Source organism: Lacerta agilis, chromosome 1 (genome assembly GCF_009819535.1).
Source record: "Lacerta agilis isolate rLacAgi1 chromosome 1, rLacAgi1.pri, whole genome shotgun sequence".
Classification (NCBI taxonomy): domain Eukaryota; kingdom Metazoa; phylum Chordata; class Lepidosauria; order Squamata; family Lacertidae; genus Lacerta; species Lacerta agilis.
The window spans coordinates 125,180,439-125,204,450 of NC_046312.1; the positions used below are offsets into that span (position 1 = coordinate 125,180,439).

The 24,012-nt window shown below is 45.3% G+C and overlaps 1 protein-coding gene across 1 annotated transcript in view; it reads left to right on the forward strand.

Moving 5' to 3' along the window:
- PARD3B (par-3 family cell polarity regulator beta) overlaps window positions 1–24,012 on the forward strand; it is a 560,874-nt gene that overhangs the window by 283,715 nt on the left and 253,147 nt on the right. Inside the window, 2 exon segments of the mRNA XM_033152744.1 lie at window positions 11,043–11,249; window positions 14,272–14,524. Coding sequence (XP_033008635.1) covers window positions 11,043–11,249; window positions 14,272–14,524 — 460 coding nt within the window.

Here is a 24,012-nt window from a genome sequence, read left to right on the forward strand (position 1 = left end):
TAGAATATCATTGAAAGGTTTATTTCTTTCAGTAATTCAACTTAAAAGGTGAAACTAATATATGAGATAGACTCATGACATGCAAAGCGAGATATGTCAAGCCTTTATTTGTTATAATTGTGATGATTATGGCGTACAGCTGATGAGAACCCCAAATTAACATTTTCAACTTTGGGGTTTTCATCAGCTGCACGCCATCATCATCATCACAATTATAACAAGCAAAGGCTTGACATATATCGCTTTGCATGTCATGAGTCTATCTCATATATTAAACTCCAGTAGCTAATGAAAACAATTGCTTACATAAATGGACTTTTCCATGGTATTCTAATTTTTGGAGTTTCACCTGTATGTAATTATGCAAGTGTACAAATGGCATCCATGTGTGGAACCGCTCTCAGCATCCTATTTAAAAGAATCAGTAAAACAACTATAGACCAGAAAAGGAGGGACTATGGAAGAAGAGTCTGGGAGGTCACAACTGCATCTATCTGTGGTTTTTAAATGGCTAGTGTAATGTGTGATTTTGAACCCAGGTGACATCACCACAAAGTCACATTTTGCTCCGCCATCTTGATTCAAGATGGCACCTGGCATCCAAATGTTGACAAAGTCCACCACACACACACACACACCACTAGCACTCAATGCCGAGTTTGGTGATGACAACTTCAGAGGCCTCTGAACCTATGCCAAAAAAATGGGCAAAGCCACAGGTAAGTTATATTCCGGTCTACCAGCTTGATTAAAAATGGCTCCTGGTGTCTAAATGGCAACATCTTCTGCCACCTCTGCCTCAGGAACCCTCATGCCAAGTTTGGCAACAGCATCTCAAGAGGCATTCAGAGGTATAGAAAACAAACAGACAAACCATTTTCCAAAATATATAGCCGCTATATATGTGCACAATAATATTGTTGTTGTTCAGTTGTTCAGTCATGTCCGACTCTTCGTGACCCCATGGACCAGAGCACGCCAGGCACGCCTATCCTTCACTGCCTCCCACAGTTTGGCCAAACTCATGCCAGTCACTTCGAGAACACTGTCCAACCATCTCATCCTCTGTCGTCCCCTGATGATGATGAACAATTTCCTGACCTATCTCTGACCAAGGAGTCAGTTATACTTGTTGTTGTTCAGTCGTGTCCGACTCTTCGTGACCCCATGGACCAGAGCACGCCAGGCACGCCTATCCTTCACTGCCTCTCGCAGTTTGGCCAGACTCATGTTAGTAGCTTCGAGAACACTGTCCAACCATCTCATCCTCTGTCGTCCCCTTCTCCTTGTGCCCTCCATCTTCCCCAACATCAGGGTCATCTCCAGGGAGTCTTCTCTTCTCATGAGGTGGCCAAAGTACTGGAGCCTCAGCATCAGGATCTGCCCTTCCAGTGAGCACTCAGGGCTGATTTCTTTAAGGATGGATAAGTTTGATCTTCTTGCAGTCCATGGGACTCTCAAGAGTCTCCTCCAGCACCATAATGCATAATATAGTATGGTTGTTTCAGGGTATTACTCATATTTTCTTTTACTTTGAATTTTTCCTTTTGATTTGCTTACACAAGTAATAGCCGGTCAACACATTTAAGTGATGTTCAGGGCCTCAGTATTTTAATTTCTGTTCCAAAATAGCTTCACATTTGAAGGTTTAACTTAGGAAATTTCCAGTGTTGCTAACAACAACAAAAAGTCAGTTTAAATGATTATATAGCCTGAGGAAAAGGGCAACTAAATGTTCAACTATTAATCCACCAAAGAGAATCCTCAGTGAGATTTAAAAATAAAATAAAATAAATGAGGATAGTTATTTTTAAATGGCAGAACTGAAGGAAGTGACAGGGGGAATTTCAGTTTCATTTCAAGTGCTTAGAACGTATAGTTAATCTTTGCCACTTCACTCCGTATTTTGACAGGATACCTATAAAATGCTGTTAGGCCATAAACTGAACTTAAGACTTCAACTTGTTCTCTAATTTTAGGTGCATTAACAGGAGCTTGAATGATCTAATGAAGTGCTTGACTGAGTTTACCTGTAACTGTGATGCTTTCCTCTCTTCTCCTCTGAAACGTTAAAATCAGGAAGAAGATCCTAATTGCTAAAATGAATTCCTCTCTTTTAGGCAAAACTGAACACTTGTAAACTAATGAAAATATGCTGCAAACGTGTGGTTTTCTGGCACCAAACCAAAATTACTTTAAGCTTCAAATAACAATAGTAATAACAAGCACAAAGGTCCGTATAGTTAAAGCTATGGTTTTCCCAGTAGTAATGCATGGAAGTGAGAGCTGGACCATAAAGAAGGCTGATCGCCGTAGAATTGATGCTTTTGAATTATGGTGCTGGAGGAGACTCTTGAGAGTCCCATGGACTGCAAGAAGATCAAACCTATCCATTCTGAAGGAAATCAGCCCTGAGTGCTCACTAGAAGGACAGATCCTGAAGTTGAGGCTCCAGTACTTTGGCCACCTCATGAGAAGAGAAGACTCCCTGGAAAAGACCCTGATGTTGGGAAAGATGGAGGGCAGAAGAAGAAGGGGACGACAGAGGATGAGATGGTTGGACAGTGTTCTCGAAGCAACTGGCATGAGTTTGGCCAAACTGCGGGAGGCAGTGGAGGATAGGCGTGCCTGGCGTGCTCTGGTCCATGGGGTCACGAAGAGTCGGACACGACTGAACGACTCAACAACAACAACAACAAGCACGTTCATGGGGTTATATTCAGCTAAGTGCTACTCAGAGTAGACCCAGAGAAATTAATGAATCTCGGTTAATCATGTCTATTGACTTCCAAGGGCCTACTCTTACTAGGACCCGCATTTAACACCACCCCCAGGTTTTTTTCAAGTTCAGAAATATTTGCCAGTGTTCGTTAGAATGGGGCGTATTCAGCTTATGGGTTTTGTATCTCTAGATTCAACATATAGGATGTGGTGGCTGGACAACATGTGGAGTGTTTTGTGGCTGTGTCAATCGAGCGGGTCCTTCTGCATTTTTGCGGCAATTACATTGAGTTGTCCCATCCTATTTGCAACCTGTCTGAGCTAGCTGCGAAATCCAAGGATGTGTCAGACAGAATTGATAATAGAACCAGGGATACCTGATCACAGCCATCTGCCCATATCAGTGCATCGAGAACGATAAATTCAGTAAATAAATAATTATCCTTGAGTTACGTTTTCAAAGGCAAAAAATACATTTATTTTGTAGGAATATAAAATGTCTCCCAAGTGTCGCTGAGAACACATGGCATCCATCTATATGCCATATTTTAATGCCACATGTCTTTGTTCCGCCTTCGCAAGTTCAAACTTGACTTGATGGATGGAAGATATTTCACATTTGCTCTCCATTAGTCTTAATTTAACCCATTCCTTTTTTTTTATAAAGAATTTATTAGCATTTTCATAACACAACACAAACTCACACCCACACCTACAAATACAAAACAAATACAAACATAGCCATGATTCTTCTTCTTGTTTACATACAAAAAAAAATTTCTAGTTCCGAATCTTGACGGTTGACTTCCCCTGCCTTTTCACCTTCGGTTTTAAATCCAGAATATACTTTAATAACATCCTCTCTCTAAAAATTAAATTCATTTTAAGAAAATTCAGACCTGAACAATCATCTTAATCCATAATAATTAATAACAAATCTTTAAATCTTAACAACTTATTCTTATATCAAATCTATACGAACTTCTTCTATCCCTTATACTGCTGCTAATAACATAAAATTCAAAATATCCCTTTTCTTATTAAAAGTAAAATAAAACTTAGAGTCTTAACCCTCCAATTTCAGAATACCATAACAAACCATATAAATTTTACACTTAATACTTCACCCTACTCCCCCTCTGTCCATTGTCCTTTTCCATCTATCACCGGAACCAATCTTCCAATTTTCCTCTTTTCCCATATGTCCACAGATCCAGGCACAGTTCACAACAAACCTTGCATCGAGCATCAGGGTACACCACTCATCTTCTTTCTGCTCCTCCGCTTCCTTGTAACGTTCTTCCTCTATCTGTAGATATCTTAATTCTTTGACCCTTACTCCCGAGCTCACACCTCGGGGGCTGGATATAACAATTCTTGCCGTCCCGGGGCTGCCACCCCCAAAGAACGGATCTTTTTCCCGGAGTCGCCCTGTCATTTCTCTCCATCCTTCAAGCATCCCTTTCAGCTCTTTGCCAAGGTTTTCTCCCATGGTGTCAAAAGCTTGGAAAGCCTCCTCTGTGGGAAGTAGATTTTTTTTCATGTCCCCACTCAAGACCTTCACTTTCCGATAAAGCAGTTCCAGCTTCAAGACAATAAGCCTTTGTTCATCCGTTAGTCCAGAGTTCAAAACAAGTTCAAACATAAAGCCCAACATGTTGAGAGAGGGGGTGGGTATCAAATTTCAGTTTCTATTTCTATGTTCTTCCTTTTGTAACAGTTGTTTTCCACATCAGCTCAAACTTTTCGTAGCCATTTTCCCTGAAGTCAGAGCGCGCAGACCAAAACTTTAAACAGAGATATTTTCCACCAACTTACTCCCCAAAGAGAGATTTTGAAAGTCTCACTTATCAAAGTTCGAGTACTTTGTAACCATTTCTGTAACAGCAGTCACTTAAGCTGGTTATTTTCTTTCCCCCGAAGGGAGGGAGGCAGGCTTCCTTTCCACATCCCCCCAGATCGTCCAAAAAGCACAAAATCTAGTCCAATCAAATACTCACGACCACCGGGTTTCTTTCGTTCCAAGAATGACAGGTAGAACTTTGACGCTCGTCGCGGGGGTGACCGCCGCATTTACATCCCGGTTGGGGCATTTCCCCTATAGCCCGGCTCCGTTGTCCCTTCACCCCCACTCCCCCTTTACAGGGGGAGCGAGGGAAGGGTTCGGAGCCACAGTGGGCACAGCCGGGGAGCCCAGGGTGCGGGACGCTCTTCCCGCACCCCACCGGAGCCCCGCTTTGCGGTAGCGGGGCTCCAACCCCCGGGACGGACTGGGTCGCCTCGCAGCCGAGGCAACCCACGACCGCTCCGCTATGGCGTCGCCGCCGGAAGTCAATTTAACCCATTCCATAGTGCCGAAGCATTTGCAATAAATACCGCCAACCAGAATGATCAGGGAAAGATCCGATCATGTGCAAAGACAAACTGAGTAGGCTGCCCCTGCTTCGTGTATAGTGATGGTTGCATAATTTGTTTATTTTCTTAAATTTATATCCCACTCTTCTTCAGCCTTGGAACTCAAGGCAGCATACATGTGAGTCCCAGCTGATCACCCACCCAGACTCAGACAAGCCTCAGGCCTGCTTAGCTCCACCAAGTGTGGGGATAACCAGCTTCTGGGATAACCAGTAATTCTGGAGTTCTGAAGGTCGTTACGAAGGTTTCTGAAGGTTCCGGAGAGGAAAGGATAGGCAGAGCAGGGGCCATTTATTGATAAACTGAACAACGTCATAGCATTAACATAAACCAATCACAACATTGCATTTGTCTGTGTTTCCGGGTGGGAAACAGCTTTCGGCCGTTACTGAGGCTTTTCTGGCGCGCTTTCTAACAAGCGCGGAGGGATCCAGGCAGCAGTTGCTAGCCGGATCTCCTTTTCTTCCGTGCATAGCGTGGAAGGTTTTTGTGAGGCGGCAAAGTACGGAAAGTCACCAAAAACGTATTCCCACAACCAAGGTGGGAGCTATATGTGCCTTCAGAGGACACCATACATCACCCCCAACCCCAAAACTGATACTCTACATGGAGTTGGGAACAGCATGAAGCTAGTGCTTTTAAAACATTTGCAGTCATACCTTCCAGTTGCGAACGTGATCCGTGCGGGAGGCACGTTCGCAACCCGCAGTGTTCGCAGCCTGATGCGATTCGGCACTTCTGCGCATGCGCGTGACATCATTTTGCGCATCTGCGAGTGCTGAAACCCGGAAGTAAACCGTTCAGGTACTTCCGGGTTCGGCGCGGTCCGATACCCGAAAACGTGCAACCCGCAGCGTTCGTAACCCGGGGTATGAATGTATCAGCATCTTTAAGCTGGTAGTGAAAACATGGTCTCGGCTGGGTCCTCCTAGACGTACACAACCAAATGGCATGTCTTTGCTTAAATACCCGACTCTGAACACATCTCAGGTTGCTTCCGACGAGGTAGCTTGGGGTGGATCCAAGAAGGTTTCTGGAGATGGAGCAGACCATCTTAATTCTTGCCACCTGCCCCTATGCACTCTGGGGCATGGATTTTCAAAGCAGAGCAGATCAGGTGATAATCTGGGGTGCATTGCTTCAGGCTGCACGTGGGAGCTGACATCACTGAATGCCCCTCCGTACAAAGAGTAAGGTGAAATAAAAAATTTCCATGCAGAAAAGCAGCTTGTCTAGCCTAGCAGTGATGTGGTCCAGGCAGGACCCTGGTGAAGAAGTTGAGAGCTCCTTGTCAACACAATGGACAAGAGGACCCCCAAACACAGCAGGGCTGGCTTTCCATAGTTTGAAGTATGTGAAACAATACACACTGGGGTCTACAGACAAGACAAACTAACCCTAAAATTATAAAACTAGTCTTCTCCCTGATGCCAATGTTCTATGTCAGAGTTTCCCAAACGGGTCTTCATCTGTTTCTGGAATACAACTCCCATCATCCCTAGCTAGCAGGACCTGTATGGAGAATAATTCCTGTCTCCTTCCTCTATTTCTCATGAAGAAGAAGAAGAAGAAGAGTTTGGATTTGATATCCCGCTTTTTCACTACCCGAAGGAGTCTAACATTCTCCTTTCCCTTCCTCCCCCACAACAAACACTCTGTGAGGTGAGTGGGGCTGAGAAACTTCAGAGAAGTGTGACTAGCCCAAGGTCACCCAGCAGCTGCATGTGGAGGAGCGGAGACGCGAACCCGGTTCCCCAGATTACAAATCTACCACTCTTAACCACTACACCACACTGGCTCTCCCAGTGTCATCTTAAGCACACATGGCCAGAGACGTTGTGTACATGAGTAGTGTTTTCAGTGGTATTTCATTATCGTCTTATCAATCACGCTTGTTTACCTTTGTCCAAATAATAATGTTGCATTCTGGAAAAAAAGACATTGCACATGCTCAGAGACACTCTCCTTATTATCCTTATATATCTCAAAAAGAAATCTCTCTCAAGGATGAGCATGAACACTGAAAGCAGATCTCGAGGCTCAGTCCCAGCTCAGATTAAGCCGTGCAAGAGAATCTTATATTTTGAGCTGCGCAGTGATTTTCCTGTCGAAAGCTAGCAATCAAAGCTGTTTTCTCGCCGGAAAGCAGCCTGGCTTTTCCCTCTGCTGATCAGAAAAGCTTTTACTTTATCTGTTTCTTCTTCAGTGATTATGCCCCTCTTTTTCTGCTGTTCCCTCCAAGCCTCAAATGTGCCCTGCTCTACTTCCCACTTGATGCTTATGCCTGGGATAATTTTAAGCACCTTTATGTTTCAAGCAAGGCAGTGCTCAAAACCCATTTCAGCAGTTGCTAATTTGGCAATAATGGTAGTCTCCACAATGGCAATTAATGAACAAAGGAAGCTTGCACTTTGTGACCTAGCAACCAGGTTTCCCTTTAAACTGGTTCCTCTCTCTCTCTCTCTCTCCCTCTCTCTCTCTCTCTCTCTCTCTCTCTCTCACACACACACACACACACACACACACCAATGTACACTAGATGTCATATTCCTCAGGGAACAGCAAAGCTAAATTGCTTTGTGTGTTGCTGATCTTTCATCATTTGGCTTACCCACCCACCCCCACCCCCACTTTCCTGGTTCACTTAATCACTTTTATTTTAGATAATCTACACACACACACACACACACACCAGTATTGCTTGATAGAGGTTTGATTCACACAAGCAGCCATTTGAAGCTAAACTCTGTACCTGTTCCAGTTACAGGTAGGTAGCCGTGTTGGTCTGCCATAGTCAAAACAAAACAAAATAGAATAAAAATTTCCAGTAGCACCTTAGAGACTATCTGAAGAAGTGTGCATGCACACGAAAGCTCATACCAAGAACAAACTTAGTTGATCTCTAAGGTGCTACTGGAAATTTTGTTTTTGTTTTGTTTTATCTGTACCTGTTGTGGTTCCTGCCATTTTATTAATCACCATTTGCATCATTATCATTTGTTTCATATATAACACAAATTATTTGTATGTTTTAAATGACAGAGTGGGGTAGAGGACTCCCCCCCCCCGCCAGCCATTATTTCTCCTTCTTCTTCTTCTTCTTCTTCTTCTTCTTCTTCTTCTTCTTCTTCCCATTTCACCACTTTCATTTCATTTGCTAACAGGAGATATATAATGTGTAGCTGAAAAGTGGTTCAGTACTAATCAAAAGGTTGATTTTAAAATGCAAATATTGTGCTAAAATAGTGACCACTACAAGTGGTTATAGTAAGGGTGTGCTAAGCTGTGTTTTGTTCACCTGGCCCATACTGTCTCTGCCCAGGTCAAATCCCTGCCCTTGAAGAAGGGTGGAAAAGTAGTTCTAAAGGCATCGACACCTATGCAAGTTTTCGCTACTCTTCATTCCTATTCTTCAGAATATAGTGGGAATTTCTGTGGTCTGAGAATATGACAATTATTATGAAGTTGTCTGGATGAGCAATCAAAGCAATCCACTTTGTGCGAAAGTGTTCTCAGCAAATCACCACTCATGAACAACCACTACAGAAGCAAGAAATTCCTGCAAAGTGGGTTCCGGCTGTAGTTCCACTGTGGGCTATGCAGCTCTTGTGCAAAAGGAAGGAACTGGCAGGGAAGAAAGAATACCTACTGCTCCTCTTTATTAATTTATTTTTTTTTTAAAAAAAATGCTGTCTCATGAAGTGCAATGAAATGCGTATTAATCAGTATCTTGCTAGGAATATTTATGTTTAATTCATGGAGACCATGCTGATAATTTGATAGCGTAGCTCCATGTTTGGCAGGCATAGCTTAGAGCTGCGTTATTAAGAACTTTGCAAGGATTCACAGGTTTGCTAATTTTCATCCATATGCTAAAAAGAAAACATTACTCTTGAGAAATAATTATACATTCCCAGAATTCTTTTTTTTTTTTTTGTTAGCAGCCAGTACAGAGGTACACACAAAAGGACATTTGTTTCAAGTCTTGATCCGAAAGTTAGAGGGTGGTTTTCGTTCCCATTGTAGCATTGGCAGTGGCATAGCGTGGGTTGTCAGTGCCCAGGGCCACGTGGAGGGTGGGAAACGGACTCAGTGCGTTCAACTGCCTAACAGCATCCACCTCACCCAGGTGATCACAGCCACAGAGATAAGAAAAGTTGTTCCATTGTCTGGAGAGGTCACTTCCTGGTTTGCATGGAGAAGCCGGTATCACCGGATCCCAGTGACGGAAGCGTGCAGCTGTACTGAGGATGTTGAAATTTGGAACCCATAACAATTTTGCACCTGGGGGATACCGCCCCTGTGCCCCACACCCCACACCACTGAGTGCTGGACTGGGTAGAGAGGTTAAACTCCTAAGGATGAAAATTGATGCATTGGGGATGAAAATTTCCTCTGCGTGCTTCTTTTTTGGGGGGGCCACCACCACCACATATTTGGGCTATGGCTGGCAGCTCCCCACACCTGCTTTCGCTGTCAGCAGGCAGAGACGCTTTAGCTGGCTTAAGGAACTTGGCCCGCCTTGGCAAAGAGTCATTGGATTTAAAACATGATGTTGCTCAATAATAAACTGTTTTAAAGGCACCTCTTGAGAATTCCCCATCACTTTGCTCATGCACTGTTACCTTCCCTTAGTTAATGTTGTGCAGACCTGCTCCGTAGCTTTCCATCTGGCAACCTTTCCATCTGGCAACTAGTGCTGTGATTCTATCCAGTCTATTTAATCTTCTCTCTCTCCCACTCTTCCGGGGGGCTCTAGCTTTGAGAGAAGGGACCCAAGTGGCGCTGTGGGTTAAACCACAGAATCTAGGGCTTGCTGATCAGAAGGTCGGCGCTTCGAATCCCTGCGATGGGGTGAGCTCTCGTTGCTCAGTCCCGGCTCCTGCCCACCTAGCAGTTCGAAAGCACGTCAAAGTGCAAGTAGATAAATAGGGACCGCTCCGGCGGGAAGGTAAACGGCGTTTCCGTGCGCTGCTCTGGTTCACCAGAAGCGGCTTAGTCATGCTGGCCACATGACCCAGAAGCTGTCCGTGGACAAACGCCGGCTCCCTCGGCCTATAGAGCAAGATGAGTGCCGCAACCCCAGAGTCGGACACGACTGGACCTGATGGTCAGGGGTCCCTTTACCTTTACTGGTCTTGAGAGAAACAGCAGTTCCCTCGGTGGCTCAAACAGGCCAACACTGAGGCTTCTGGATATGGGAATGCCAACTTGCTTTTTGACTGATGTGCCTCTGTGCCGAAAATGGAGGGTGTAAATTATCTAACAGAAAGGAATTAATGCGAACTTTTTCTTAAAGGGAAAGGCTGAGCAGTAAAAGGGGATTGCGTACAAATCTCAGTGTAATGGGCTGATGGAGTTAGGATTTCTGTGATTATAACAGGAGAGTGACTTCCTTTGCAAAATACGTATTCATTCATCTTAGCAAAATAGCTCCTTTTATCGCCTTCTCCTTCGGATTGATTCTCTGGAGGGCTCAGAATACTAGTACTGTGTTTGAGTTACATACGTTTTTGTTCTTGTTTTTTTACAAACCCAATGTATTCGATTTAAAAGCCCTGGTGTGGTGTAGTGGTTAAGAGCGGCAGACTCGTAATCTGGTGAACCGGGTTCGTGTCTCCGCTCCTCCACATGCAGCTGCTGGGTGACCTTGGGCCAGTCACACTTCTCTGAAGTCTCTCAGCCCCACTCACCTCGCAGAGTGTTTGTTGTGGGGGAGGAAGGGAAAGGAGAATGTTAGCCGCTTTGAGACTCCTTCGGGTAGTGAAAAGCGAGATATCAAATCCAAACTCTTCTTCTTCTGGTTAGTTTAGAGAACAAGAAGTGACTTCCAGTTGGCAGGTGGAGAATCTAAGGTTTAAAAAAGTGTACCAAGTAGTCAAATATTTCTCGCTCTCTTTCTTCAGCATCTTCTGGAAAGGACGTTGGTCCCACCCTGGGTTTAAAGAAGTCAAGCTCCCTAGAGAGTCTTCAGACTGCTGTTGCTGAAGTGAAAAAGAACGAGCTTCCTTTCTATAGGCCCAGGCCTCACATGGTCCGTGGCAGAGGGTGCAACGAGAGTTTTCGAGCTGCTATTGACAAATCTTACGATGGACCTGAAGATATGGCAGAAGGTATTCTTTACTTCTATTTTCTGCTTCAGAAAGTTTCCGTTTCAGTGCACAGGAGTGTCTTGTTTTCTCCCAATTTGAGCTGGTATGCTTAAGAGCTTTGAATGAAGGCCTAAATCCTGTCTACGTTCTTGTGCGTCCTGACTAAGCTGACAAAATCATGGAAAAGATAATTTAGGTCAGTAGTTTCCAACCTGTGGGCCCTGGACTCCTGTGGAGCTACAGAATCATCCCAAGGGGTCTGCAACAAGTACCGTATTTTTCACTCCATAAGATGCACTTTTTTCCTCCTTAAAAGTAAGTGGAAATATCTGTGCGTCTTATGGAGCGAGTGGTGGTCCCTGGAGCTGAATTGCCCAGGGGCCAAAAGCAGATTGTGCTTTTTATGTTACAAAGAGAAAAGGGGGTGTTGAAAGGACCCCGCTCAGCATCTGATCATCAAGAGATCGGGAGAGAAATAAAAGTCCCGGCTCCCTTTCAGCCCCGCCCTCTTGCCCAGGCCTCCTTTGTTGAATGTGCTGCAGAGGGAGGTTGTTTGTTTCCCCAGCGACATGTGACTGGCTGGTTAGATTATCTGTCTGGAAACAGTAGAAACGGCTCCCCTTTCCTTAAGATTTTTCAGAAATGTGAGTTGAACCCCATAGAAACGGGGCTTTTCCTCTTTGCTTTTCCCGCTTTGCAAAAAAAAGCTGCAAAACTTTTAGCTGATCCTCAAAAAAACAGGGCTTTTAGAGGAGAAAAACCAGAAAAATATTTATTTTTTCTTGTTTCCTCCTCTAAAAACAAGGTGTGCCCTATGGTCCGGTGCACCCTATGGAGTGAAAAATACGGTAATACTCCTCCAGCCAGTGCTTGATTTCCTCTGCTGCTCATCCGGCAACAGGATTTCACCTCATTTCCTCAGAGTGAACTATGGCATAGGCTAAAGCAGAGGCAGAACATGGACCAGAATGCGGGAGGCTGAGAGGGAGGAGCTTGCTGCTGACTTGCAGCCAATCAGCAACCACCAAGAGCTATTCAAATGCTGTGACTTGGCCAGTGCTGGTGGATGGTTCCTTACCGTTCCTGACTCTGTGTGGAGTTGGGGAGGGGGGCAATTCCTCAGCAGAAGCCATCATATCATGCTATTGCTGTGGTGAGACAGTGTCCTGGTGAAGATACAGGCTAGGACACACCCTTCCTGCACCTTTCCTGGGAAAAAGGTCTGCAGGGAGGTCATCACCTTCTCTTTCTCCATCTTTCCTTCCCTTCTCCAATTTTTGGAGACTTTGCCCGGTTTAGTACAGTCAGTTTCACAGGCCGCGGAGCCTGTGAAATTGAGTTGTCCTTCCCTCTGTAGGGAAAGTAGATTCCGCCCGTGAGAGTAGTGAAGTGCAAGGGTTGGGACAGGTTTGCAGGTGACTAACAACACATGGGGGTCTACAAATGTTACTCTGGAGGTTCCTGGAGGCTGTGGTCCTAAGCATCCTTTGAGGGTTTAGGGGGGGGCAGCGCCCCACCTGTCCTAGTGAACCAGCCTCCACAGGGTTTCATTGCTTTGGTCCACCCTGGACCATATGGTGAAGAACCCTCATAAATAAACAGCATCTCTGGAGCCATGGCTGTAATTTAGGGGATGCCTGTTGCCTCAGCCTCAGCTGACCCAGGCAGCTCAGTATGTCCCAGGCAGCTTACACAACCTGAATGGATGGCTTTCCACAGCGTTTATGTATGTGTCCCCTCCATTTTCCCTTGGACATCATCCATGTTCCTGTTAGAGATTCATTCCCCATGTGCAGTCATGGGTTTATTGTCTATCACATGACTGGGTATGTGTTTTGATTCCACGGGAATGGGAAGTGACGAATACAGGATGTTTGTATTACTGTGTTCCCTGAAGTGGGACTATTGTCCTTTGTTCTTTCTCTTTGCTGCCTGATGATAGAGAGAGAGAGGGAGCCATGTTTCAGTGCTCCGTGTATGTTTATATGTAAATAAAGTAGATTAGCCTAAATACTGAGTTGCTGAGTTCTGTTACGCAACTGCGCAAACCTCTGCGGATCCCTAAGTGTGCTGATGTCTTCTGGCATCAGTCGCTGTGATGTTTGGGCTGAGGAATGCTTAGGAAGCTCCCGAACGATCTACCAGGAGGGAGGGAACATGCCAGTCGGGCATGTGTCTCTGCCAAGGTTCTACTCGTGTGTAGGATGAATCCTGACAGTTCCCATTTACTTTTGATTTTTATGTATATTTCTTTGTTTGCCTTTGTTCCCTTTCTTCACCTGTGGGAGACGGGACAGACATAAGTAAGGGGTGGGGGTGCTTTCTGCCTTAGACCACATAGCCGTGAGACGCAGCCCACCAGATGAAAAACCATGCGTTGCAATACCCAACCAGGAGTTTTGGAAAGCTGCCAAATAACTTGGTCCGGTTACATACACAAAATGTGGACTCATAAGTTCCATCACTGAAATAATCCGTGACTGTGGGTGTTCCAAAAGGGAGTATATCTGTACAGTCGTACCTTGGAAGTCAAACAGAATCCGTTCCGGAGGTCCGTTCGACTTCCAAAGTGTTCAAAAACCACAGCATGGCTTCTGATTGGCTGAAGGAAGCTCCTGCAGCCAATCAGAAGCCGCAGAAGCCCCGTTGGATGTTCAGCTTCCAAAAGATTGTTTGAAAACCGGAACAGTCACTTTGATTGTTCGGGAGCCAAAACGTTCAAGAACTAGGCTATTTGAAAACCAAGGTATGACTGTATTTTTTAGACTTAGAAGCGTCAACAAGCCTAGCATGCACACCAACAGTGTGTTTCCCTATCTACCTGTTATCAAATGGAATAACTAGGAAATAAGAACCCATAATGAGTCTTTTCTTAATTTGCAATAAAGTCCGGCTGAAATTAACTGGCTATGTTTGATAGCCCTTTTAATTCAGTGAACGTATATTATAAGACACTGCATGTGGACAACAACCCTGCAATTTCCACGTGTTCGTCATAAACACCTCTTGTTTGTACTTATTGATTATCTTTCTCCTCCTGCAGATGGTCCGTCTGATAAAAGCTCTCTCTCAGATCAGGAAGCTCATAACTTTGAACCAGCCCTTCACGTGAAGGTTGAGTTAGAGGATGTGGAAGACAAGGCGAAGAAACACAAGAAGGCAAAAGAAAAAATGAAAGATAAGAATAAAAAAGCAAATCTGAAGCTCAAATCTAAAACGAAAGAAAAGGACAAGAAGGAAGAAAATGAAGATCCAGAAAGAAAAACAAAGAAGAAAGGTTTGGGTGCCATGTTGAGGTAAATGAAATTTCTCTCTCTCCATCAATTAATATTATGCTACATGGATATTAATTTCTTTATTACTGCCGACTCAAGGAGTTAGGAAAATACTCAGATGCTTGGTCCTTCACACTCAGTGTTCTCTGCAGTAACCTTTTTAGGTTTCTAATAGAAGTAATGCCCAAAGTTTATCCAGATGCCAGGGATTAAAGCTGGAATAATTTTGCATACAGAGCAGGTGCTCCTTCTGGGAAGGAGAGCTTTCCCCAGACAGATTATAACTGATAGTCTTTCTTCTACAAGCCAAGCACTGTATCCACTGAACCGCTGAACCACGCTTGCTATTGACAAAAGGCCACTTTGATTGCTAGTTTCCTTTATTCAGCAATTAAACTCAGTATCAGGAATGCACATTTGCAACACAGGCCTCTTAATTATTTCTTTAAAGTTTGTTTCCCACCTTTCTTTCTTTCTTTCTTTCTTTCTTTCTTAGAAAAAAGCCAGGTCACTCAAACAAAGCTGTTTAACTACATAGCGTAAACCACATTGAGCCAAATGTGGTTTGGCAAAAGAATAAAATAAAAATATCTAAATGTCTGTAAGACTGGAGCTTTTGTGCGCTTCTCTTGAGATGGTGTTCTGTGGATTCGTTGCCATCATGGAAAATAAAGTGCCATGTTGTTGTTGTTCAGTCATTCAGTTGTGGCCGACTCTTCGTGACCCCATAGACCAGAGCACACCAGGCACTCCTGTCTTCCACTGCTTCCCACAGTTTGGCCAAACTCATGTCAGTCGTTTCGAGAACACTGTCCAACTAACCATCTCATCCTCTGTCATCCCCTTCTCCTTGTGCCCTCCATCCTTCCCAACTTCAGGGTCTTTTCCAGGGAGTCTTCTCTTCTCATGAGGTGGCCAAAGTACTGGAGCCTCAACTTCAGGATCTGCCTTTCCAGTGAGCACTCAGGGCCGATTTCTTTAAGGATGGATAAGTTTTATCTTTTTGCAGTCCATGGGACTCTCAAGAGTCTCCTCCAGCACCATAATTCAAAAGCATCAATACTTTGGCAATCAGTCTTCTTTATGGTCCAGCTCTCACTTCCGTACATTACTACTGGGAAAACCATAGCTTTAACTATATGGACCTTTGTCGGCAAGGTGATGTCTCTGCTTTTTAAGATGCTGTCTAGGTTTCTCATCGCTTTCCTTCCAAGAAGCAGGCGTCTTTTAATTTCGTGACTGTTGTCACCATCTGCAGTGATCATGGAACCCTAGAAAGTAAAATCTCTCACTGCCTCCATTTCTTCCCCTTCTATTTTCCAGGAGGTGATGGGACCAGTGGCCATGATCTTAGTTTTTTTGATGTTGAGCTTCAGACCATATTTTGCGCTCTCCTCTTTCACCCTCATTAAAAGGTTCTTCAATTCCTCCTCAAAGTGTCATATATCAGTAGAAAGAGAAGGGGATCGTAGCTGGGCACTTCCTATGAGATCTAAGGGCACAGGGAAGCTCAGAGAGGAATGTGCATTCTCTAATTTGACATGAAAGGAAAGGGCACCGTCTGCCAAAGATGATGGATGCTTTTCGCATCTAGGGAAAGGTTGCATAGGAAGTGTCCTTAAGGAGTTGGTTTCACACAGGTCTTCAGGCTACATGTTTTCCACTAAATACCTTCCTTTTATCTGTGTGCCCTTCATCCTGGGGAAAAAAAACACATTACCCTCTTGAGCGGAACCCAGTGACGTTACAATAGGAATGGGGGGTGGAATTGATTGCCCTAATTCTCAGTAGTTCTTCTGTGTCAGGCACGTCCAACTTCCAAGAGAGACTGCGATCTACTCCCAGTATACAAAGAAAAACTGGGAGTGATCTACCCATTGTCATTGGAGGGAGGAGGAACGTGGGTGTGTGGAAGGAGAGGTTGTTCAGCTTGGGGGGGGGCAGCACTGACCAAAGTTGTTGAGCTTTTTGGGGGGAGGAGAGACCAGAGTTGTTGAGCTTTTTTTACGGGGGAATGCCATACATCGCTAACCGGGAAATCAACATCAAACACACGCAGGCACCAAAATAGACAATCACCGTATCCACAATCAACTGCAGCAAGCGCCAAACGACTGCCCACATGATGCGACATAGAGAGGAGGGAGAGGAAAACATTCCTTCCCCGTTCCTCCCCCCCCCAAGCGATTGATAAGGATCCCATGATTCACCGCGATCTACCAGGATCACCCAGGCATCTACCTGTCGATTGTGGTTGACCGGTTTAACATGTCTGTTCTATGTCAACGTGCATCTCGGGATGCTTGCTGTATAAAATGCATTTCGTGTTTCTAAATCTCGCCGTTATTTTGCTTTCTGGGTGAGCATCTCATTTCCTCCCACTGTTTGGGTCACTGGAAAGCATTGAGCTGATTCTCTGCCTTTCTGTGGGGCATTGTGTTGTAGGCAATCGGTGCATGGCCATGAGCCATGACCATAAGACTGTGTTCTCCCACTTGGAGCATGGTGCTAGGTTTTTTTTTTCATCTGGTGACCCGGGGCGTAGAGAAGGTACTGGAGATTACTGCACAGATGCTCTCTGCGTTTTGTTTTATGAACTGTATGCTTCTTCAGCAGCTCTGCACATTTGCGTGTTCAGACCCAGAGACCTCCCCCCTAAATAAAAAAACAACAACAACATTTGACTCAAATTTTAGTTTTGTTTTTTGGCAGAATTTAGGCCACAACTTTATTGATTATAGAAAAGTGAGTGGTTGCATAGGTTCTGGTTCGACTAGCTCCCTGCACCCTTGCAGGCAGTGCTGACCTAGAGCTCTATCGTAGGTCAGCCAAGGATGAACACCTGAGGCAGGTGAAAAGCCTGGGAACAAACTCTGTTCATTCCCCAGATGCTCCCCTGGACTCAGGCACGGGCACATCCCCCTCTCGGGGGTTGACCAAATCAAGTTGAGCCCCTGGATTCCTTTAACCTGGATTCCTGTATACCTGAAGGAGCGTATCCACCCCCATCGATCTACCCGGACACTGAGGTCCACCTCCGAGGGCCTTCTGGCGGTCCCCTCATTGCGAGAAGTGAGGTTACAGGGAACCAGACAGAGGGCCTTCTCGGTGGTGGCGCCCACCCTGTGGAACACCCTTCCACCACATGTCAAGGAAATAAGCAGCTATCCTATAAGGCAGCTCTGTTTAAGGAAGTTTTTAATATATAATGCTGTATTGTTTTAATACTCGATTGGGAGCCGCCCAGGGTGGCTAGGGAGGCTCGGCTGGATGGGCAGGGTACAAATAAGTTGTTGTTGTTGTTGTTGTTAAAGGAATACCCTTCACATAGGGATGGCGAGACCATTCTCCTATCCCTATCACCTGAACCAGTGCCTATCCACAACCTTACAAGTTGTGACGGTTTGCTACACGGCAGGCGAAACCCAAATGCCTACAGCCAATCAGCCAAGTGGGGAAAATTCCTGCTGTGCCCCTGTCCCAATGACAGATGACACACGACGGCATAGCAAGGTCAATTGCAAAATACCCTAAATATAGGGAGAGGTGGGCGGGTGTTCCGATGCATGAGCCGAAAGAGGAAGCTCTGGGTCACGTGCATGGGTATATATAGGTCCCTTGATCATTTAGACTGCACCCCATTGACCAGATTCAATCCAGCAACGAGGGGCCTACCAATCGGTTGTTGTGGCTAACCAATGGACCCACCCACAACCAGGAGGTCAGTCTCCAGGTCTCACCGCAACACGCGCCCTCTTTTAGGGAGGACACAATTTAGTTGATTCACTTCTCTCCAGCTTTATTTGTGAGCCAGTCAAATTTTTGTCCCCAGTATCTGCTTATAACTCTGCTCACTTGCACCCCTTAAGCCTCTGGCGTGATTCATTCTTTCTGAATGGACAGCTGTGATCCACATTTTATACAGCAAATGTTTGCCGTACATGTCAGCAGCGCTGTTTTTCTAGAAAAAGGGGTGCCGGAACTCACCATGAATGGCAATGGCGCCTACCTGTGTGTTAAGTACAAAAGGGCAACGTGGTACTTCAGATGGCTCCAACCACTGATAAAAGCAAACATGAGGACTTTGAAAATGCACAGAGAGAGGGGGCTCAAGGCCTTAGGGTAACCCAGACAGTTGGAGGTGTTTCCTGGGTCTGTGCTCAACGACTTTGGCACACACGTTAATCACTTTTTGAAATATGGCATCCCCAGCTTATCAAGTTTCTAGAGCCTTACAAATGAGCGGAGTTACGGGCTCTGGACTAGACTAACTAGTATTTGAAATATATTTTGCTTCCTTGCTAAAGGTTTTTGTAGGTTTTGTAAAGCTTTAGGGTAACCCAGACAGTTGGAGGTGTTTCCTGGGACTGTGCTCAACGACTTTGGCACACACATTAATCACTTTTTGAAATATGGCAGCCCCAGCTTATGAAGTTTCTAGAGCCTTACAAATGAGTGGATTTATGGGCTCTGGACTAGACTACCAGTAACTAGTCTTTGAAATATATTTTGCTTCCTTGCTAAAAGTTTTTGTAGGTTTTGTAAAGCTGAATGTATGGCGTCTCCTCATCGTCCCCCCACCTTGAAACACTATTATACAAATCGCGCTGTGACAACCATGTAAAATGCATGTTGTGTTTCTACTTAGCAAAGCAGGAACTTTTAATCTTCCAATTCTTATGACAACCCCATCCGACGCAATTTGGGTCAGTGTGAAGACGGTAATCCGTTTGTCACTTTCTTAGTGCTTAACTGCGCTTAACACAGTGCTTGCTCATCCAAATGGGTATTATGTGAAAGCTTATTCTCGAGTTTGCTGAATTGGATGATGGGTATTAAGTTCTTAATTTGTGGCCTAGTTAGTCTAGTTGCCTGACCTGGAATCATCTCAGCCAGTGTGTTTTCCTTACTGCAAAGCCCAAAGCTTTGACTTCGTTTTTTTTTAAATTAAGTTAAATAAAAGCTAGACCTTTTAAATCACTGAGAGAAAACGGCATCTGTCATGGTGCACTGTTGCTCTGTGGCCCGATCCCAGAGCAGTTGTTAGAGTCATGGTGTATAATAAATGTAATGTGACTGTAGCCCTGCTATTACCTTTTCCAGATAGTGGTTGTAAAAAATCCTGGGTTTACCCTTCACTTTTTATGGGCATGAAGGTAAGTTAGCTAATGGACTGCAGCCATACCAATGAAATTTTTAATAGCTAGCTCCCTATAGGCCGCCAATAGGTTGGAGTCATGATGTTTGGGTTTTATAAAGTACAGCCCAACTGTATATCTGGCACATTCGGTGGGGAAAAGAAGGGAAACCATGTATTGTATATGCAGTGCAGGGCTCCAAACATCGTATTATGTTTCCATAGTATATCCGAAATGCCATTAGTGTAGCACTCTCTCTCTCTTTCCACAATTGAGTTAGCCTGAATATGTTCATGGCGATGGTGGCTGTTCTGGGGGAGCATTGATAAACAGCCCTGACACATAGCAGGGGGGGGGTACCTCAGTGGAAAACAGTTTTCTGTTATGTGTTACTCAATTAAGTGTGCAGGAACAATTAATATAGTGTCTGATAATATGAGTTGTACCCACTCTTTTCTTCTTTGGAAATATTACATTTTCCTACTCGCAATTAATCTTAAAAGAGTGTTTACATTCCCTTTCAGAGTGTGAAGGTAGTAGCTGTTGTTTGTCTAAATGATTTGCTAGTGTTGCTTTGAGCTAAGCGCCTGATCACCCCCCCGCCCCAATTTTAGTTAGAAGAGAAGTGTAAGGTTCATGTGAAGGTGCTTCATGAGTAACGGAGCAGGAGCCCAAACAGTCTTTTGCAGTCGTGTCCGACTCTTCGTGACCCCATGGACCAGAGCATGCCAGGCACACCTATCCTCCACTGCCTCTCACAGTTTGGCCAAACTCATGTTAGTCGCTTCGAGAACACTGTCCAACCATCTCATCCTCTGTCGTCCCCTTCTCCTTGTGCCCTCCATCTTTCCCAACATCAGGGTCTTTTCTAGGGAGTCTTCTCTTCTCATGAGGTGGCCAAAGTACTGGAGCCTCAACTTCAGGATCTGTCCTTCTAGTGAGCACTCAACTATTTACAGTGCAGAGCTACAAAATGCATGTCTGTCTCAGTCGCTGGCAGAATCCGGGAGTGGCCCCTTCCGGCTTCTCCCCCAGCATAAGAACTTCTGCACCCCAAGTCTCCTCCAACCCTCCTTGCGTTTCACCCCTCTGCGCAACTATTATTCTACCTTAGAATGGAAATGGCGTGCCTCCCTCCTGACCATCCGGGCGAGGTGAGAGCAGGGTCTCAGCAACATCCCCAAGCCCTCTCTCCACAGTTTGTGGCTCCTGGCTAGAAGAGGCGCTGGGGCTCTCCCTAAGCCCCCTCCCCGCCAGGTTGGTTCCTTCCCTCTCCTCCCCACTGGAGGTGTGGCAGCTTTCCCCGCTAGAAGAGGTGCTGCTGCTCAATTGGCGCTGGGGCTCTCTGTATGCTAACGGACCCTCCGTTCCCCTCGGCGGGCCTTGTGGCAGTTCCCTGGCAAGAAGAAACATTTTCATTATCAAATGAAGTTCCTTTTTTCACCTCTTACTTTTTTTATGGCCAGCGGTGTTGCCTCTGTAATAGTAAGGTAGAATAATAGCCATCCTTTGGCTTAAACTAACCCCCTGCTTTTACAGCCCTCAGTCAAGAGGGACACACCAGCCGTGAGCTGGTTTTTTGCGGTTCTTTGTGTGTGTACCTTTGTGTGCCTTCGCAGATTGTCACAGGTCATTGGTTCTCTTGTTTCTTTGCAAGTGTGCCAGCCACCTCTGGATTTGCTGCCCGCAGTACCTGTCCCTGCCCTCAACATTAAGTCCCTTTGTATCTAAAGAAGTGTGCATGCACACGAAAGCTCATACCAAGAACAAACTTAGTTGGTCTCTAAGGTGCTACTGGAAGGAATTTTTGTTGTTGTTGTTTTTTCCCTTGATATGGGTGATACATATGGGTGATCACCAGTGTCAAAGCGATGATTCTTCAACATCCACTTTGTTGGACTGGTCATGTTGTGCGGATGCCTGATGATCGTCTTCCAAAGCAACTACTCTATTCCGAACTCAAAAATGGAAAGCGTAATGCTGGTGGTCAACAAAAGAGGTTTAAAGACTCTCTCAAGGCAAATTTTAAAAAATGTAGTATAAACACCAACAATTGGGAAACACTTGCCTGTGAGCGCTCCAGTTGGAGAACAGCCTTTACCAAAGGTGTCACGGGCTTTGAAGACAGTCAAACTCAGGACACAAGGGAGAAATGTGCTAAGAGGAAGGCACGCTTGGCAAATCCACAATGTGATCAGCTCCCGCCAAGAAACCAATATCCCCACTGTGGAAGGACGTGTGGATCCAGAATTGGCCTCCACAGTCACTTACCGACTCATTGTTAAAACCGTGTTTATGGAAGACAATCTTACTTGGCTACGAGGGATCGCCAAAGAAGAAAATGACATACACAGGGGCGTCGCTGGGGAGGGGCGGTGGGGGCGGTACGCCCCCAGTGACAGGGTGACAAGCGGCGGGTGGGGGTGACAAGCGGCAGCCCCTCCCGCCATTCCCACGCGCCGCCGCTCCCTCCGTCCCCCAGCAGCACATGGAAGGGGTGCTTCCTGCCGTTTTTTCGGCGGGGGGGGGTCGACCAGCGAGGGAGGGTGTCACGCTTGTCACCCCCTCCTCGCTAGTCTAACCCCCCCGCCGAAAAAACCCGCGGGGGGGGCGGGGAAAGGAAGCAGAGCCGGCGCACGTGGTTGCAGAAATTCCCCCTTTCTGCAACCACGTGCGTCGTGACGTCATGATGACGTCACGGCGCACGCGTCGTGCCCCTCCCCCAGGGGGGTTCCTCTGCGCTGCCGCCGCCCCCAGCAGCGCAGAGGCTAGCAACGCCCCTGGACATACATTCATCCAAATTCAGTGTTTGGTGCCTTGCCTAGCTAGGTTTGTGTTGCTAGGGAAAGCTCTGAACAGCTTAGGTCCAGGATAACCTAAGGAACCCCTGATTCCTTATATACCTGCTCGATCACTGAGACCACCTGGAGGAGTGCTGCTAGGCATTCCCCATGTTACAGAGGGTAGAGTGGCCTCCCCTTGAAGTCAGGTATTTGGTTTTACTGGCCCCATGATGAGGAATATTCTTCCAGTAGGGATCCAGAAGGCCTTCCTTATTGCTAACATTCAGGTATCTCTTGAAGACTTTTTTTTTTTAATTACAATAGGCCTACACCACTGTGTAAAGCATTCATTATTGGCCAGTCAATTTAATGACTATTTTGTACTGGTTTTAATCGTGATTTATGTTTCATTGTATACGTATTGCTCTGGTATTTTATAACATGGCTTATCTCCTGAGTTCACGCCAATGGAACTCAGAAACGTGAGGAGTTAGGAGTCCAACATTGTTTATTGCAAAGCAATAGGTTACAGTCGGATCGTTACGCAAAACTGCAACCCCGCCCAGTGGTCCAGCCGGTGGTATTTATGAAATTTCAAACAAAGCATTTCAATTTTCACCAATCATATACATTGTTACACATGTGCAATAAGCACTGGCAATTTCTGCTGATTATAAGTTCTGATTCCCACTGTGTTCTGTTACATTGTGTCAGTGTGCATGTTGGGAACCTGTGTTACGTGTACACATTATCACATTTGGGCTACCACCACAGTTTAGCCCAGGCACCCCCAAACTCGGCCCTCCAGATGTTTTGGGACTAAAATTCCCATCATCCCTGACCACTGGTCCTGTTAGCTAGGGATCATGGGAGTTGTAGTCCCAAAACATCTGGAGGGCCGAGTTTGGGGGTGCCTGGTTTAGCCATACTTCTATAAACAAAAATAAATAAATAGATGCAGGGGTCCTATCCTGGGAACCATTGGCCAATACATGTGTGCATGAACCAGTCATGTCCAGAAAAGGATCCCGTCACAAAAGTGTGGGGCGTTTTTTAAATCTTTGCATGTAATAATAATAATAATAATAATAATAATAATAATTTATTATTTGTACCCCGCCCATCTGGCTGGGTCTCTCCAGCCACTCTGGGCGGCTTCCATCAAATATTAAAATACATTTAAAATATCACAGTTTAAAAACTTCCCTAAACAGGGAATTCATACACTTATTTTTTTTTCCTGAATCCACTGCTGCATTTGTGTTTTTAGTACCACTTAATGTAGGTGGGAATGTGATGGGAATAAATGCATACATTGGTACTGCAAAGGGAGGACTAAATTATAAACAGAAGCTGTTTAAAAGGTTTTGTGAGGCCTTCATTTTTAATTTTTTTCTCGACTGATTTATATCTGCCGTACGAAACTGTCAGTTGTTAAATAAAACTACCGTGTTTTTAGTTATTGCAGGCAAAGGGGGTGGGTGCAATAATTAATCTGAGAACATATGCATGGCCCATTTGTCACATCGTTAAAAAAAATTCTGGCTGCTTTATGACACCCTCCTCTTCTCCCCTCCCCCTAAATTTT